The 19,327-nt window shown below is 42.2% G+C and overlaps 1 protein-coding gene across 1 annotated transcript in view; it reads right to left on the reverse strand.

Annotated features, from left to right (window-relative positions):
- LOC311137270 (neuron navigator 2-like) overlaps nt 1-12,922 on the reverse strand; it is a gene marked incomplete at its 5' end in the record, with an annotated part of 107,931 nt that extends 95,009 nt beyond the window's left edge. The window contains 7 exons of the mRNA XM_084171669.1: nt 1,778-1,908; nt 2,459-2,530; nt 2,788-3,016; nt 3,166-3,238; nt 5,380-5,432; nt 6,116-6,233; nt 12,671-12,922. Coding sequence (XP_084027795.1) covers nt 1,778-1,908; nt 2,459-2,530; nt 2,788-3,016; nt 3,166-3,238; nt 5,380-5,432; nt 6,116-6,233; nt 12,671-12,922 — 928 coding nt within the window. The remainder of the gene's footprint in view (nt 1-1,777; nt 1,909-2,458; nt 2,531-2,787; nt 3,017-3,165; nt 3,239-5,379; nt 5,433-6,115; nt 6,234-12,670) is intronic.
- Between the last annotated feature and the right edge of the window lie 6,405 nt (nt 12,923-19,327).

The following is a 19,327-nucleotide window of genomic DNA, read 5'->3' on the forward strand; positions in this document are numbered from 1 at the left end:
CATCACACAGCAGCAGCAGCAGCTTACCACAGGTTGGCTTCAGTAGACTGTAGACTAGGTTCTCCAGGCCCAGCCCGGCCAGAGAGTTAACTCCCACTGTCACACTGCTCTGCTCGGCTCTGCTCTGCTCTGCTCTCACTAACATACATCACAGTACTGGGGGAGTAACGCCTGACTGGCTTCATACCATTGAGGACTCAATCTATCAATCTAGGACTTAGCCTTACAGTGAGGATACATTATAAGACGTATAATTTTACGTCAAACAAGGCCATCTTTTCAGACAGATTTATTTACACCACTACGATTGTAAAGCCATGGTGTGACGTGATGTCCACCACAATATAATCAAACACACAGGCAGGAATAAACAGTAAATATAGCCTTCAGAAAGGAGAGGAAGTAACACATTTGTTATGAATAAATTAGAGGAAAAACAAAAAGAAATGGAGAAACTTATTCAAGAAAGATCAAATGTAATATATTATAAAAATAAAGCAAACTGGATGGGACTAATAACAACTAACAACAACTAATAACAACAAGATAACTAATAATGTAAGCATACTGTGTCCATAATAAGTATATAGGTTATAGGTTGAGAGCTTTTGTGAAAGAGCACAGTTAGAAAGATATGGCATATAGAAGCAAACCGGATGCACATCATGAAAATGATCGAGGTTGAGGGTAGAGGAAGTTCAGGAGTAAAAACAAACAAAATAGAATTATTGTAAAATTGACTGTGTCCATAAAATGTATATAGTATGTATAAGCTGGAAGTAGAGGCCTAAGCATTGTTGTTCACTAGTTTACTCCAATTAGGGAAGGGGTGGTGGGGTTGGAAAGTAATAAAGGATTGTAAGTCGCTCTGGATAAGAGTGTCTGCTAAATGACGAAAATGTAAATGTAAATGTAAATATATTTTTTTAAAGGAAGAAAAAAACAGAAAAAAACAAACATTTGTTATGTCAAATGTAGCACTTTGCAATACTCACATCATTAAAATAAGAGGTAGCAAGCCAGACGAAATTATAGGTGTTGGAGTGCAGAAATAGCTGTTTACTTCACAAACAGAAATGTCAATGGCTTAAAGGTTATCTGTAAAGCATACGCTTACAAATAAACCTCAAACCTAAACCTAAGACCTAATGTAAAATTACACCTACATAATTCACATCTTTAATTTTGTGTAACATTTTACCTCAAACGATCCACAGAGGAGCCTCTACGCCACAAGTTCAGCTTGAGGGGCACCCATGTTGTTAAATCATTACCTGCTCCTCTAACAGCAGAGAACATGTAAAGATAGAAACCATGTATACATAGGTTATCTGTCCATGTGTCTGTGTGTGTGTTTTAGGATAACTGTCTACGTGGTTAGCTATTTATGTGTGTGTCTGTGTGTGTTCCGGCTCTGGGAAACCATGCCGTCTCAACTCCCTGTGGTCCAGTCTGTTAATGCACCTCTAATGGTGTGACTGTTGACAGTTCAGTCACACAGTAGTGGATAAATGGTCCTCTCCCAGCAGACAGCTGTTTCCCACACCATTCTTCTAATGAAGAGGACTTTAACCCGCAGCTCTACTCTAGCTACAACCAGCTAACAACACACAACTAATGGCTGTATGATAGACAAGATTGCTCCGAATCCAGATATGTTTAGATCTTTTTCTTTGTTGTTGCCCTGGACGACCACATATTGATTTATAAAATGGGTGTCCCCAAAGTGGTTAGGCTCTAAAAGCACAGGCCTACATCCTCATGTACTGTAACTCACCTCTATCACTGCTGGAGGGCTTGGGCTTGTCGTAGTGGTTGAAGCTCTGGCTGCGGCGGTTGCCGTTGGAGGCCCCGCGGTGCTTCCCCTCGCTGCCTGGGGCAGAGACCCGCATGGTGGGAGCTGGCAGTCTGTGGGCCACAGGGAAAAGGTTACAGGTTCAATAAACATAAATGATCATCTCCTAAAGAGGATGAAATAATATTCCTCAAATCAGTCTAAATAACTTTCTTAAGGAGTGTATTAAACATTTTGTGAGTACTTGAATGGACGATCTATGGACAAGAGCTCAAGAAAGATGCATGTGGTTGCACAGTTATTCCATTAGGTGTTGCTATTGCATAACCTTATGCTAAGCATTTTCTAACTCATCAAAAGCTACTGCACATACTCACATACAGTAAAACAGAATACTTTTTTTTTAAGGACAAGTTGAAAAGCACTTCCAGTCTACTAAACCATGCACACAGCAAACACACCAGGAAGCAAGTGTTAATACATCAAAAGTAGTCTAACGTACTACAAGACAACGTGAAATGAGTTGGGAGAATTGGGAGGGAACAGCTTTTCAAACACAATACATGGTGTATCTACAGTGTGAGTGGATTGCAGCATGCAGTGTCTTTGGGGGAGAGAGAGAGAGAGAGTGTGGGGGGGAGAGTGAGATAGATGACAGCTGACCTAGAAGCCTTTCTCTGAGCCACAGAGAGCTTTAGCCCTTTACTTTGAGTGGAAGAAGCCTTGGATGATAGACTGCAAGGAGGAGAAAAAGATGGGTAGAAAGAATATTAGAGTAGACAGAGATCTGAAAACAGACTGAATGAGATCAAGAGGATCATAGATACTAAGTAATGGAAAGCAAAGAGATTCATAGACGTGGAATGAAGATGGCCTGCTACCCAATGGCATGGAAACCGCAGAAGATGAGACTACACACAATTCGAATGGATGATGTAAACAACCTTGCCATGGGTTGAAACTGGAGGTTGGGTTGTTACAAGGTACTGTACCTGGACAGCATATCTGATGCTGCTTTGTGTGCTGGTGCAGTGGAGCTGTGGGTATGATGGGTGTGGGTGTGAGCGGGGGTTGGTGACCCATGGGAAGTATGTCCAGGCTGGGTGCTGTGCTCTGGGTGATGAGAGGCCTGCTGCTTCAACACCTTCTGCTGCTGCTGCTTGTAGCGGGACAAGCTGAAGAACAGGCCCAGGATGGTCTTCAGGTTCCCATTACGGATCTCTGCAATAGGTGGTGAGACAGAGAGGTTGGCATCTTTGGTATCGTTTCCTCTTCACAGTCGGATCTAACATGGAGTTATTCATTAGATGCTCTAGATGAAAAGTCGATATGAGGGAGAGTGTCTGGTAGATAGTGGCAGTTTGACGTACCTTCTGCACAGAGTCCCTGGATGTTCACCCCTTTAGCTGCCAGGAATCCTAGGCAGGTATCGATGTTCTCAATCTGGGGGAGAGGAGAGAGGAGTCAGGGCATGGTACTTTGTCAGTACAGATAGAGCAGAGTAATACATTAGCAAAAATTCCCCATACAATGATAATGTAACATTAGGTTTAATGTTTGTCTGAGATGTAGGAAAATCTCAGTCAAATTTAGAACCATATGGTCCTCCATGGATTATAACCAACCACTAATGATGGAAGCTGAAATAATACTGTATAATCCACAAGCAGAAACCATCCTTCAAATAGTTCAAACATAGTAGTACAGAAGTAGAACTAGACTAGCATACAGGATGCAATTAAATCATTAACCTCTCTTAATTCAGACCTTACCACAGATCTTTTCATGCAATTCACAATCACCCATTAGTAACAGCAGGGAAGTTTCCCAACAACTAAAGCAATGTGTTTCTGATAAAATCTAAACTGTTTCCCACCCATTACGCTAAACTCCAGGAAGTTAATTTTGAGGGAGCATGGCTTACTGAAAGACTTCCATTCATAGAGCTACTCATTATTTCAATAATATTTTCCCAATTTCTGGCCCGCAAGAGAAAAACTATTGTATAAAAATGGGGTCTGTCATTCAATGTGTTAGGGAGGTGGTGCTGGTGGGTGAGCCAGGGTGAGTCAGCTAGAGTGAGAGGAGAGGAGAGCTAGATATATTAGACTGAGGGAGGTGGTGATGGTGGGTGAGCCAGGGTGAGTCAGCTAGAGTGAGAGGAGAGGAGAGCTAGATATATTAGACTGAGGGAGGTGGTGATGGTGGGTGAGCCAGGGTGAGTCAGCTAGAGTGAGAGGAGAGGAGAGCTAGATATATTAGACTGAGGGAGGTGGTGATGGTGGGTGAGCCAGGGTGAGTCAGCTAGAGTGAGAGGAGAGGAGAACTAGATATATTAGACTGAGGGAGGTGGTGATGGTGGGTGAGCCAGGGTGAGTCAGCTAGAGTGAGAGGAGAGGAGAGCTAGATATATTAGACTGAGGGAGGTGGTGATGGTGGGTGAGCCAGGGTGAGTCAGCTAGAGTGAGAGGAAGGGAGAACTAGATATATTAGACTGAGGGAGGTGGTGATGGTGGGTGAGCCAGGGTGAGTCAGCTAGAGTGAGAGGAGAGGAAAACTAGATATATTAGACTGAGGGAGGTGGTCCAAGTGACAGACAGCTTGTAGGAGTGAAATAAGGTCAGAGAAAAAGAATGAGTTGCAAAATTGTAAGCAAGGGAGATATATCTAATAATATTAAAGGTCCAATACAGCCGTTTTTATCTTAACATCAAGTCATTTCTGGGTAACAATTAAGTACCTTACTATGATAGTTTTCAATGAAAATAGTCAAAAAATAAACCAAAGTAGCTTTTTAGCAAAGAGCAATTTCTCAAGCAGGAATTTTGCTAGGACTGCCTGGAGTGGTCTGAGTATGGGCGGGAAAACTGAAAACTAGCTGTTATTGGAAGAGACGTTTGGAACTCTCTTTCTTATTGGTCTATTAACTAATTTACCGCCTTGTGATGTCTCCCGGCAGGCTAAAACTCCATCCCACCAAAACTCTTACACTAAAAGGGCATTATTAAAATGTTCACAATTTCACAGTATTATTCCAACCTCAAAGTGTGGAAATATATATAAAACACAAGAAAATCACGTTTTTGACTACACTGGGCCTTTAAACTAACTATCTTGGATTATCATACAAACAAAATAGAGGCTACTGTGTCGAGCGTGATAACAACAATAATGAGGTGAACGGATGTTTAACCCATGGATCCATGGATAGGTATGTGGGCACAGACAAGACTGGTTCAATCCCAAATAGGCAAGGGAGGTTGTTTGGGTGTCAGTGGGACACCAGTCTATTTAATGCCTCCCCACAGCCTCCCTACTGTGTCAGTAGGGCATCACTAGAAATGCCTGACCAGTCTCTTACAGGAAACAGTGAGGAAAGAAGCAGATGCTACCAAGGGTTTTCACTCAGCGTCAGGATTTCAGATTTGGGAAGGATCATCCGGTTGTGTTTGCACAATAATCACACATGCGATAACTCATTATCCATACTATGAAGTATTGTAAGGCTTAAGCCTCCCTGGTATCCCTGTTTTAGGGGCTGGAGGATTGGTTCCCTTATGTTATAGAATAAACACAACACTCACCATCTGAGTCTGGCTCTTTGGGTAGCCATTTATGTCTTCTATCTTCTCATTCGCTAGAAATGAAAGATGAAAAGAGAGAGAGAAAGGAAAGAGGTTGTTTAATGATGAAAGTAACTCATCCTTCTAGGGACTTTCCCTGCACAATGACAAGTCACATTGAAGACGCTCATACAGTATCTATCCAAAAGCAGTAATAATTTACCCTAACCATGGGAAGCAGCCGGGTTTTGCACCTGATGCCGTCTCAGTCAAATACCACCACTACGATCCTCATTTAGCTTTCACTAACCCCATTCCCTCTATTCACCCCACTTAAATATAATGTACAGTGTAGACACACAGGAAATAATGACAGGTTTCACTGCTCAACCTCTCATCCACCATGGGAGGCTAAAAGCAGAGCTGGAATCTCAAGTTGCTGATTTTAAAGACCCTCCTAACCTAAAGATCCCGCCTAACCTCTCCACAATAAAGACCATAGAGGCCACTGAGTTGGAGGCCAGAGAAGAGAGAGGCACTGTGACATATCATACTAATCATATCATACTGATATTAGGCTATATAATATGATAACCATGTAAAAAACACAAGTTTGTTCTTGTCATTGCATTGCAATGGAAAGCCAATACAAAACGCATAATGATTACATGGAAGCAGAAAATAGAGATAATTCCAATTGATCTGCTGATTTAAAAAAAGTTACCAATAGAGTATAAAATGCCAGGGAAGTCCTTACCGACAACCTGTATGATCTCAGCCAGTAGCACTCCGTCTGTAACATCCTGCTGCAAGTCCTTTATCAGTCGCTTACGGCCCGACTTCACCAGGTAATGGTTGGCCCAGTCGGTGTAAATCTGCCCAACAACAAAACACATAGAAATACAATTGACATATTAGAAACACAATCAATTCACATAATCACAGACCATTACTAGTTAATATAGGCAACGCAATAGCCTGTAGATAACACCTTTCAAATACCTTTCAGAACACACTCGCTTTCCAAGGCGTGATACTCACATTCCTCCAGAAATCAGGCCACTGAGCACAATGTAAGTTTTGCTCTGGGAGTGAGAAATCATGTCTTTCAAAGAGTAGGAAATATGACATCACTTATTAAGACAGAAACTCACTGGCTGAGAGCACCGGAGTGTGGTGTCTGTAATCTGAGGAGCTTTGCTCCTAATTTGAAGTTTACTGCTGCTGCATTTTAACATCTCAGTAATTTTTTTAATCTGTCTGATCTGACGGAAAATAGTCTACACTGTTTGCCCCAAACTGTTTATGAGATGATTATGCTTATACTGTAGCTAGACAATACAGATCCACAGAGAGTCTTCACTCTATGAGAATCAGGGTGTTAAGTACATCACAATGGGGTTAAGGGGAGTTATCAGGGGGTTAAGGGGGAGGCACCAGACGGGTAATCGGACATTAAAGTGAAACAGATGAAGAAAGAGCACAAATCGGGCAGAAAATCTGAACAGGTGACCTAGGGTAGGTAGAGTGCTTAATGTGGACCACAGAAAGTAAACTGGCAGAGAAAGATGGTTTTAAGAAATGTACACCTTTCAAGGTACTATAAAGAGATTACAAAACAGCTGAGAGCACAACACAGGTTGCTATTCTGTTTTCCTGCATGGTGTTTTGCTGATCTGTTTCTGGGGGATTTGCATTAAAAAACCTCTAGATAAAGCTATGACTTTCACTATGGAACAAAACACAACACAATGGGGTCAATGAAATGTCACAAACCAAGCAAGTAGCTCATGAAGCTCAATATAGATAAATAGTTACAAATTTGCACTTTGCTTTCAGAAACTGTGAAATTTTATGTGAAGAACTTGAACAGCCATTTGAACTCCATTTATATCATCCTAGAATGTATTTTAAAAATGTATATATATTTAGCAGACGCTCCTATCCAGAGCGACTTACAGGAGCAATTAGGGTTAAGTGCCTTGCTCAAGGGCACATCGACAGATTTTTCACCTAGTCGGCTCAGGGATTAGAACCAGCGACCTTTCGGTTACTGGCACAACGCTCTTAACCACTAAGCTACCTGCCGCCCCCAAAATAGCAAAATAGCATTCCTATAGCTAGCTACCACTGAAAACAAAAAACTCAGGGCTTAAGTTACCTATCCAACCAGACAGAGAAGGTGTGTGTAGATCATAGACTTAGACATTGCATCATTGTATCTGTCCCATTATGGTGTATGTGAGTAGTACATTCTCTTCATCTACTACTTCTATGAGTTGGCAAACATACTGAAAGGGCGCATACTGCCACCTGGAGTGTGTTGTTTGAACAGGTATAAAGCCAAGGTGGGCGATTTACTGCCACCTGCAGTTAAGAAATGTTTGCTCACGAGTATAATTAATTGGCTGATCCCTCCTGATGACCTGGATGGAATTATATGATCCTTCCTTAACCCATAGGAAGTCCCACCCAGTCGACTACTTCAAATGTCCTCGATGGTGCTGCCCATGCTAAAACTGGCTTTTGGGCACTAGAGTTCTCTATCTATCTCTATGGTGTAGATCCTCTTTCTCATATCTCACAGCATACGGACGCTGTGTGAGCCAAGAAACACCTACCACAAAGTGCGGCAGACGGTGTGAACGTAATCACATGGAATATTCTTGATATAACATCGAATTATATACACTTTCACTTGCTTTTCAAAATGATGGTTGCTGGGCTAAAGACAGAGTGGACATAGCCCATAACTGGACACTGTTTGAAGTCATACCTGGACATATAGTAAAGCTGGCAGGTCTAACAGCAAGCCAGTTAACTTCAGTCATATATCAATGTTTGTCCACTATCCAGGTGGGGTGTCCATTAGTAAGCATTAGTCATGTTTAACACCGTCATTGTCCATCACAGATCTACATCCCCAGTAGCTTAACTTTCTGCTTAGATTTCATTTAAATTACCTCTTTCGCATCTAGTTTTTATTTTATAATTAGTTTGTTTGTCCACACTACTGAATCTGTGTGATTTATGACCATTAGGGGGGAGGCTACTCGACAAGCACTTTTGTGTTTTTTTCCCCTCCTGCATGTACCATTTTTGTTTTCTTAACTGTTACAAACTGTCTCTCTATTTGTGCAAAATAAACGAAACTAAATTAGACTAAACACTATGGTCCTCCAGCTCCCTCATCTATGTCCTGTCCTGTCCAGGTGGGAAAAGCCAACACTTGGGGGCAGTGTTGGTGTGTGTGTGTGTGTGTGTGTGTGTGTGTAGCCAGTGCATCCCATGTGTGTCAGTGGACCAGAGGTAATCTATTCTAACACATCATGTTACTGTTTCCCCCTCCTCCTCTTCCTTCCTCAAGGCCACTGTATTACATTATTCATGTCCTACACACACACACACACACACACACACACACACACACACACACACACACACACACACACAAATACACACACACACAAATACACACACACACAAAAACCTCTTTCAGAATTCGGCTGCATTTGATCCTGCTTTTTTTGTAGTATTGCAGAGAGCAATCGAGCACTACTCCACCCAACCAAGCCTTACACATTACGCACCACTTCAGACCTTTGGTGGTGTGGATGTAATTCTCACATAAAAAAACACGTAACCAGCCTGGTGGTATGGAACACTGTATGTGGTGATGTTTGTCTGGAAGTCCGTGCAGGCCAGCTGGATGTGTGTTTACTGCAGAAGAAGGCTGTGGTGGTGCCTTAAAGGGATTCTCTCTTCCTGGTAGGACCAAACCAGATGTAGCAGACACCCACCCCACGCACAGTAGGCCTGCTAATCTCACTACTCATGCCATCAGCAGCAGGTGTGGTGGAGTGGCATATAACTACCAGATATCTTCACTATACTCAATGTCATGTACTGTATCAATTTAGCTGATAAATCACTTTTTAGATGGAAGTGAAGCTGTGTGTATTCTCATTGGTAGAGAGAGTGCAGGTAATCAGCAGCAAGAATCACTGTGATCTTCTTCACTGATATGCTGAGACTCAAGGAATCACCCATCTTGTCTAGTTCACTGTGCATACAGAATTCATTATGAACATTTTGTGCTTCCAGTCAGAAAATATCTGTGACCTTAAGACTGAGGTCTGGTAGTTGCTTGTCCAAAGTTTCACAATATGTAAAACGAACACATCCCAATAGAAAATGTCCAATATCATTAACTTCATTGCAAAAGCCATCCCACTGGGCACACACTGGTTGAATCAACGTTGTTTCCACATCATTTCATTTCAAAATAAGTTATTTTCAATGAAATGACGTGGAACCAACGTGGAACAGATGTTGAATTGACGTCTGTGCCCAGTGGGATAGTTCTACGCCACAAAATACCACACTGGCTAACTCTTCATAATTTACCAACCCTTTCTTTTCTTTCACCATATGTCCCCCATTAGGGTACGCCAACAAAATAAAAAGGAAATATGAAATAATACAATATGATTCTATGCTTGTGTGTTCCCGTTTCCTCTCCAGTGGGCCCCCTGGCCCCCAGCTCCATGAACTCTGCAGTTGGGCTGGGCTGCAGTGTGGAGCACACTGAGCCACAGCACAACACAGTACTGCCACTCCAAATAGAGCGCTGCAGGAAACCCCCTGACCGCTGTTCACTCTCACTGTGTAATGATAGGCTACACAGTAATCTTTCATCCTCCCCACCACATGAAGCAAAACATCAGCTACTGCTCCCTGCCTGCCTGGGACAGCGGGCTACGGGATCGGCCAACTACACATAGGCTATACATGGCCAGGCCAGCAATATAGACACAAGACCGGCACTCCTGGACTATAATCTATAGTCGCTTTCAGTTTAACTATAATCTTTGTACAGTTGTACAAATGTATACACACTGCACGTTGCAGACATCAGCCAGACCAGGTGTGTAGAGCTCTTAAAACCCATCTGTCTGCCATTCACACAGGCCAACATAAAAAAATTTAACAGGGGAATCTCTCTCTCTCTCTCTCTCTCTCTCTCTCTCTCTCTCTCTCTCTCTCTCTCTCTCTCTCTCTCTCTCTCTCTCTCTCTCTCTCTCTCTCTCTCTCTCTCTCTCTCTCTCTCTCTCTCTCTCTCTCTCTCTCTCTCTCTCTCTCTCTCTCTCTCTCTCTCTCTCTCTCTCCTCTCTCTCTCTCTCTATATATATATATATATATATATATATACTGTATATACACTACCGTTCAAAAGTTTGGGGTCACTTAGAAATGTCCTTGTTTTCGAAAGAAAAGCATTTTTCCCCCATTAAAATAAAATACAATTGATCAGAAATACAGTGCAGACATTGTTAATGTTGTAAATGGCTATTGTAGCTGGAAACTGCTGATTTTTAATGGAATATCTACATATGCGTACAGAGGCCCATTATCAGCAACCATCAGTCCTGTGTTCCAATGGCACGTTGTGTTTGCTAATCCAAGTTCATCATTTTAAAAGGCTAATTGATCATTAGAAAACCCTTTTGCAATTATGTTAGCACAACTGAAAACTGTTGTGCTGATTAAAGCAATACAACTGGCCTTCCTGAGACTAGTTGAGTATCTGGAGCATCAGCAATTGTGGGTTCGATTACAGGCTCAAAATGGCTAGAAACAAAGAGCTTTCTTCTGAAACTCATCAGTCTATTCTTGTTCTGAGAAATGAAGGCTATTCCATGCGAGAAATTGCTGAGAAACTGAAGATCTCATACAACGCTGTGTACTACTCCCTTCACAGAACAGCGCAAACTGGCTCTAACCATGTCCTCAACTGGCAGCTTCATTAAATAGTACCCGCAAAACATCAGTCACAACGTCAACAGTGAAGAGGCGACTCCGGGACGCTGACCTTCTAGGCAGAGTTGCAAAGAAAAAGCCATATCTCAGACTGCCCATCTTAACCTTTTCTTTTTATGGGACAATCTGAGATATGGCTTTTTCTTTGCAACTCTGCCTAGAAGGTCAGCATCCCGGAGTCGCCTCTTCACTGTTGATGTTGAGACTGGTGTTTTGCGGGTACTATTTAATGAAGCTGCCAGTTGAGGACCTGTGAGGCATCTGTTTCTCAAACTAGACACTCTAATGTATTTGTCCTCTTGCTCAATTGTGCACCGGGGCTTCCCACTCCTCTTTCTATTCTGGTTAGAGCCATTTTGCGCTGTTCTGTGAAGGGAGTAGTACACAGCGTTGTATGAGATCTTCAGTTTCTTGGCAATTCCTCGCATGGAATAGCCTTCATTTCTCAGAACAAGAATAGACTGACGAGTTTCAGAAGAAAGTTATTTGTTTCTGGCCATTTTTGAGCCTGTAATCGAACCCACAATTGCTGATGCTCCAGATACTCAACTAGTCTCAAGAAGGCCAGTTTTATTGCTTCTTTAATCAGCACAACAGTTTTCAGCTGTGCTAACATAATTGCAAAAGGGTTTTCTAATGATCAATTAGCCTTTTAAAATGATCAACTTGGATTAGCAAACACAACGTGCCTTTGGAACACAGGACTGATGGTTGCTGATAATGGGCCTCTGTACGCCTTTGTAGATATTCCATTAAAAATCAGCAGTTTCCAGCTACAATAGCCATTTACAACATCAACAATTTCTACACTGTATTTCTGATCAATTTGATGTTATTTTAATGGACTTTTATTTTTATTTTTTTGAAAAAAATGACATTTCTAAGTGACCCCAAACTTTTGAACAGTAGTGTGTATATATATATGTATATATATATATATATATATAAATACCCGCAACTGCCATGAGGCCAAAGCCTGCTGTTGTATTCTGTTCTCACTGCAGACCTTAGTCTTTCAAATTTCCCTGTGAGAAAGTAACTAAGGTATGTCGAAGAGAATTAGATATCCATTGAAGTGAATGCCTTACAGCAGATTTCAAACACTTCCTTGCATTGTAGTGACAGTGAAGATGGCTGATAAGGGAAGGGTTGTCATTCCCTATCTGCATCGCTGAATGACCATCTGATTAGAGTATTAACTCCTCCCCTTCACTACCGTAGCCTCAAACAACATTTGACTAATGCTTTAACCTGTGACATATGTTTACACTACTGACCACACACACATGCCATTCATCATTATGTGCCTTAGACACATTAGCCTGCATCTCTCCTATATACACAGCAGCTGCAAATGCCGATAGTGTTCACTATCCATCTACGCATGCTGAACAGGTGCAGAGATCCCATATTTTATCCCAGTTTACTCCAGGTTTCATCCTTTAGTCTTAGTACGTAACAAAGATGAGATTGAAAAGAACAGTGCTCTGACCTGAGGGTCCTCTCGGTCTTCACTCTCTCTGGTTGAGAGGGTTTTGGTGGGAGTGGGGGTCCCCTCTCCCTTTCCCTGGTCCTCTCCCTGCCGGTGAAGGGCTTTCAGGGGGCTGTGTCTGAGGTGGCTGGCCCTGTGAGGGCTGGAGGTCCTGGACCTGGCAGGATTCTGTATCTGAGGAATGGGCAGGGCGTTGTGCACCGGTTTGGGTAGTCCCGACTTCATCTTAGAGGCGGCCAGAATGGCCGGCATCTTCCGCTCTTGCTTTCAGAGCACGTCTCAGAAACCTCTCCACACACTCACACACATACAAGCACTCCGACTCTCCCCCTCTCTCTCTCTCTCTGCTGCTTTCTAAGAAGGTTGGCCAAAACGCAGGCGTACGCTCACACAGAAGCTCCACAGCTGGGGTAGCTCAGCCTGCATATAGCCATGTACAGCAGGAGACTCTCTGTGGTACACACAAACTCACACACACAGAGAGTCCAAAAGTAAACCTTTCGATGAGAACAACTCCCTCTGACAGGCTGCCAACCCACTGGGCACAGATGTCAATTCAACGTCTATTCCACGTTGGTTCAACTTATTTTCATTGAAATGACATGGAAACAACGCTAATTCAAGCAGTGTGTCGCTAGTGGGAAGTCACATCCCTCTCTGGGTTTTACTGAAGTTCTGGAACCATCCACAGCGATGGGCGCGTTCTTCTGCGTTCCTCCCCACCTGTTCCTTGCTGCAGAGGCACAGTACAGCGTTACAGTAGTGTTCCCTGGTCCTGGTTTGACCCGGCGCTGTTCCCACTAGAAGTTTGCTTCATTAGCCCCTCAATGCGTAAAGAAGGAAAACCCAGTCTCAGAACAGGTCCAGTAGCAAGAAACCAGGAGGAAGGTGGAGATGGAAACGGCTGTGGATGCGACACTCTGAAAGATTAGACTCTAATGACTAAACACCGTTGGGTGGCAACCTGGAGGGACGTACCGTAGTATCCTTCTCCCTCAGCTTGTCAAGTAGTCAATGCAGACAGCCTGGGCAGCCAATGCACATCACATTATGGCATAGCATCACAAAAACAACTTTTATCCCAGTCTCTCTCTCTCTCTCTCTCTCTCTCTCTCTGTGAAGTGGGAGAGGAGCCCTATCTAACACGAGTGTGTTGTTCTAATTGGCCCAGTGCTGCTGTATAAAGGAGAGGAGGGGTTATGGGTTCTGCTGATCTCTGCAGGAGGGGAGGGGCTCCAGTTCTCATGCCCCCTCCCTGGGTTTTATATTATGCTCCCCACAGCTTTGAGCTCAACTGTTACAGTTTTTCTCGATTGCTAAGACACATTTCTTGAAAGCTGCTCTCCTTTTCTCTTAACTGTGAACACAAAACCCAATTTTCAAGCTACATTCACAAAACCTCAGACTCTTCTTGCAAAACCAAACTTTCACCTCAAAACAGTTCAATCTGTGCTCAAAACTGAACTATGTTGTCAAATCGTGCCCCGAGTCAATCAAAATAAAAAACACTACTGAACAGTCACTAAACACTACGTAGAAAAATAGAAAACACAATGCTCAGGACATGAAGCTGGCAAAATAAATGTTTATTGTTCACTGTAGGCTAAATGCATGTTGCAAAACAAAAAAAAACTGTGCATTTAGCACTTGTACAAAAAGACAAAACAGAAATCTTGTGCATTTACATGTAGCACTTGTAAAGACAAACAGAAATCTTATGCGTTTGCCACTTGTGTACACTAAGCCCATGTAAAAATAAAGTACAAAAATATACAAATAAGTGCATTACTCAGCCACAGCATCATGTCTCCGTACTGGGTCAGGCCACAGGACTTCATCCACATCACAGGCCACATTTTGTCTGGCCAGGCAACGGGGGAAAAAACCCCTGGCATGCCGTATCCAGGCTTGGCATGCCTCCACACCTATGTCACCACAGGCAAGTCCCATGGCTTGCAGGAGATTTACCCTGGTGTAAGGTTGGCGTTCATATACCTTCCACCGCCATGAGGAGAATAATTCCTCAATGGGGTTTAGGAAAGGGGAGTACGGTGGAAGGCAAAGATTGATAAAACCTTGGTTCATATTGTACCACTCTCTAACCTGGAGGGCTCTGTGAAAACTCACATTGTCCCAAACAACAAAATAGATGGGATGCTCATCCTGCTGCCCTAACAAAGCATCTCGCATGTGATTGAGGAAAATGAGGAGCTGGTGAGTGTTGTAGGGCCCCAGGTTGGCATGATGGTGGACAAACCCATGATTGCTGATGGCAGCACATAATGTGACATTGCCACCACGCTGGCCAGGAACACCAACAATGGCCCGATGGCCAATCACATTACGGCCTCTCCTTCTCCTTTTGGTGAGATTAAACCCAGCTTCATCCATGTAGATGTATTGATGGGGTCTTTCCATTGCATCCAGTTGAAAAACCCTCTGTAGAAATAGATATAGTTTTGTAAGTGATACGGAAAAAGTGATTTAGGCCACTACAGTAAATCACTACTTAGAGTAATCAACATTGAATGTGTCTGGATATATGCCAACCTGTACATACTGGAATCTTTGCTCTTTGACTCTGTCTGAGTTGCGATCAAAGGGCACTCTGTATAGCTGTTTCATGCGCAGTCTGTTGCGCTTGAGGACACGATCAACAGTAGAGAGGCTGACACTGTTGATACCCTCAAAATTTAAATGGTCCTCAATGATCTTCTGCTGAATTTCGCTCAGTTTAATGGCATTGTTCTCACGGACCATATCAACAATTAGGGTCTCTTGGTGTGGGGAGAACATACCTGTCCTCCCACCCCCATGTGGCAGTCTTTCAATTCTACAAAAAGAGAACATGGAGTTACAAAAAATATACATGGAATACTAGGCCTACAAACAGTTAGACCAACCCTCCATTACAATACTACAGTACATTGGTACAGTGATGTACTGAAACATATATTTACTTACAGTATACTGTGGTACAGTATATAGTATGTCATACAGTAATTGCTGTCAACATTTACATACTGTACTATAATGTCAAAAAAAGGTAATTACCTGTTCTCTTCTCTAAATCTTCGGATTATGGTGGACACAGTGAATCTACTGATGTTTGGTTGTACCCTTTGTCCAGCCTCCCTCATGCTCATACCATGGACAAGAACATGGTCAATCACAGTAGCTCTGATTTCATCAGATATTACTGTTCTTTGTCTTCGCTGACCACCTCGACCACCTCGACCTCCTCTCACACGAACTCTTCCTCTCAGATTTCTATCCATTGTAGGGCCTCACAAACCAGTGCTCTCTGAACTGGCTTACTGTATATGTTCCCTCACATCATTAGCCACAAGTGTGATCAATTTTGAGTTGTTGTGTTCAAGTGGTGACACCTGTGCTCTAATTGTGTTTGACTTTTGTCACCTGTGCTCACCATTATGCAGCACGGGTGCATCACAATGAAAATGTGTTGGCAAGTTATGTCTAAACAGGTGAAAAGTGCTTATGGTTTTGCCAAAAGAGTGATTGATTCAATCAGTGGGTTCAGGCAACTGAGCATTTGGTTCAGACAATAGGGTTTAGTGTTTTAGCAATTGAGAAAAACTGTAACTCCACAGTGCCAGAACAGTAAACAGACTCAACACAAATAACTTTCATTTGGATGTGCATAGGGATGAATATGACGTTATCAAGTGCTTTCTATGTTCTTTGTAAGTCTGTACAGTTGATTCTCAGTGTCATGTAAACTTCCAGTCAGCAGACAGACTGGGGGATGTGTTATTATTCAGAGCCAGCACCGGCAGAAGCTTTGTGAGGTTTCAAATAGTGCTGCAGCCAGCAGTTCCTCCAACCGGTGGAACCTGTAATCCCTCTGGGTCTAAGTCAAACAGAACTCTCTCTACCGCTGTGTTTCAACACAAACCATCCATAGGCTCAGGTTTTTCATACTCCTCTAAAAGGACACTATCCCCCCTGCCTGTGAAAGCTAATCGATAATCCACTGGACAATCTGGTTACCCAAGGGAAACACTCTTTTCACACCACTTCGATAACCAAAGTGACTTTTTCATAGCAGGTTAGGATAACTTATGCAGCAGGTTAGGAGTCTGAGGTTAAGGTTAGGAAAAGGGTTAGGGTTAGCGAAAATGCTCACCTAACCTGCTACGAAAATCACTTTGTATCCAAGTGCCGTGAAAAGAGTGGGTCCCAGTTACCCAAAGACCCCTTTAATGGTCAGTGACACTCATTGGCTTACCAGTGTCCACTGTACAGCAGTCAATCAACCCTCCACTCAGTTCACTCTCATCAAGTTTACCTTTGTTTTTTTATTTTATTTTAATTCATTTTTTATTGGGGGATGGATCAGCTTAATATTGCAGATAGATTGTATCTTCTATCAATGTAATTGTCTGCATCACTTCCAATCCCCCATGTTTTTTATATATATACTCCGCTTTATTACTTTCCAACCTGCCATCCTTTCCCTACTTGGAGTTAATTAGTGAACAACAATGCCCAGGCCTCTACTTCCGGTCTATACTTACTATCTACACCTTATGGACACAGTTAATTTTACAATAATTCTATTATATGTATATATATATATTTATTAATTTTTTTGCTCCTGAACTTCTTCTACTCTCAACCTCTCTGATCATTTTCATGATGTCCATCCGGTTTGCTTCTATATGCCATATCTTTCTAACTGTGCTCTTTCCCAAAAGCTCCCAACATACAACCTATATACTTATTATGGACACAGTATGCTTACATTATTAGTTATCTTGTTATTATTTGTTGTTATTTGTTATTAGTCCCATCATTCAACTCTATTCAATACCTCCCATCTATCTCTTAACACCATCCATATAGGATTTCTATTTGCCATATATATTTCAACCGTACTGTGATGTTTTACAAAAGTTCTGAACCTTTCTATTCTCATTGCTTCTACAGATTGTGAATTAAAAATATTTTTTTTTGCTAAAAGTATTATTATATTATTGATCGATTGACTATGACTTTTCAGATCACCCAGTAATGCTATCTGCAAGGTTAGCTCCAGGTAAATATTGCAAAGTTTACCTTTGTTTCCATCCTACACACCTGCGTGAAAAGAAAAGTCCATATTGATTGAATAGTTCATGTGTATTCATCATATAGTGCATAAGAGAAATGAATGTGCTTTAGAGGTCTCTGTGTGCCTGTTACTACAGTGTTGACGAGCCTGATCCCCAGTCTGTGTGTGTTTGTTGTGCCGACTAAAACGTTCACCCCCCGTGGTCCTCTGTAGCTCAGCTGGTAGAGCACGGCGCTTGCAACGCCAAGGTAGTGGGTTCGATCCCCGGGACCACCCATACACAAAAATGTATTCACGCATGACTGTAAGTCGCTTTGGATAAAAGCGTCTGCTAAATGGCATATTATTATTATTATTATCACCCGGGTGGCACAGTGTCCCGCTGTGTTGTGACCTCTCTGAAAGGGTCATAGAGAGGTCAGACACCTAGACTGACATTATGCAAGATTAATATCATATCTATAGGAGTCAAGTCATTCACAGTGATGAGCATGAGTAATCGAGTACTCGAACGGACATCAGAAATTTATCTTTTTTCAAATATTGTGTGTCGAAGACGCACTAGGCATGTCTTTCTCCACTAACACACACTGACTCCCGCCAATTTGTGCACATTCATTGTTTTCATGGTGTGAATTGTTTGTCAATGTTTATGAATTACTATATATCAAAAGTATAACCAGTAGTTAATGTAGGCTACCGTTAATCATTGCCATTTCCTCATTAATCTAAAATGTTAGGTTACGGTCATTTCTGTTCATTCAATGTATTAATACTGCATACCGTTCTCCTTCTCGTAGTGGACACGTTGTTTGGAGAGCTCACAAACTGCCCAACACTTGTGATATTAAAGTTGTGGTTTATTTAATTATATTTACCAGTTTTATGTCAATTTCTTCATTGTATTTCGTTTGGAGCACATGTCTGGTTTCTCCATCTTGTCACTGTCGTGTGAACACGTGCACGCGCACAGATGTACCTGGCCTGCGTGCCAGGATAGGCTTATGCTATTTAAGTTCCCTATCACTATTAAGCTCTCCTATCACAGCACAATTAGCTCCATGACAAATCATATGGTTATCAAGCACAAAGAAACGTTCTCGGAGGGGGACAAGCAGCAGCAATCTCGCATCACATCTTTTGTCACTGCAAAGCACCGCTGTGACCACGCCAGACAACTAACAGGTCATTATGGCTTCAATGAATAATTCTAAAATGGCACTTGTTTTTTATTGACTGAATATGTATGGGGCAATTTGATTTCAGATCATATTTAATTACTTAACCTACCTTTACATAGTCATTTTGATTTCTAACATAAGGCTTCTACAAGCATGCGCCACTGCTAAGGTTACTGGCTTTTTGAAGATTGTGTTCCACGATATAATATAACCAGTTGATATTACGGTTTCTCCAGTACGGGCCTTGTGTTCTAAAAATCAATTGTTTTCATTTGAGTACTAGAAAAAAAATCCTGTGAGTCCTTGAACAGTCAAAAAATGTCAAACAGAGAGAGAGATGAGCCTATTTCAGATGGTCTCTGGGCACCTGCTCAAATCTAACCAACGTACTGTACTGGC

Source organism: Coregonus lavaretus (genome assembly GCF_964263955.1).
Source record: "Coregonus lavaretus genome assembly, chromosome: 11".
Taxonomy (NCBI): domain Eukaryota; kingdom Metazoa; phylum Chordata; class Actinopteri; order Salmoniformes; family Salmonidae; genus Coregonus; species Coregonus lavaretus.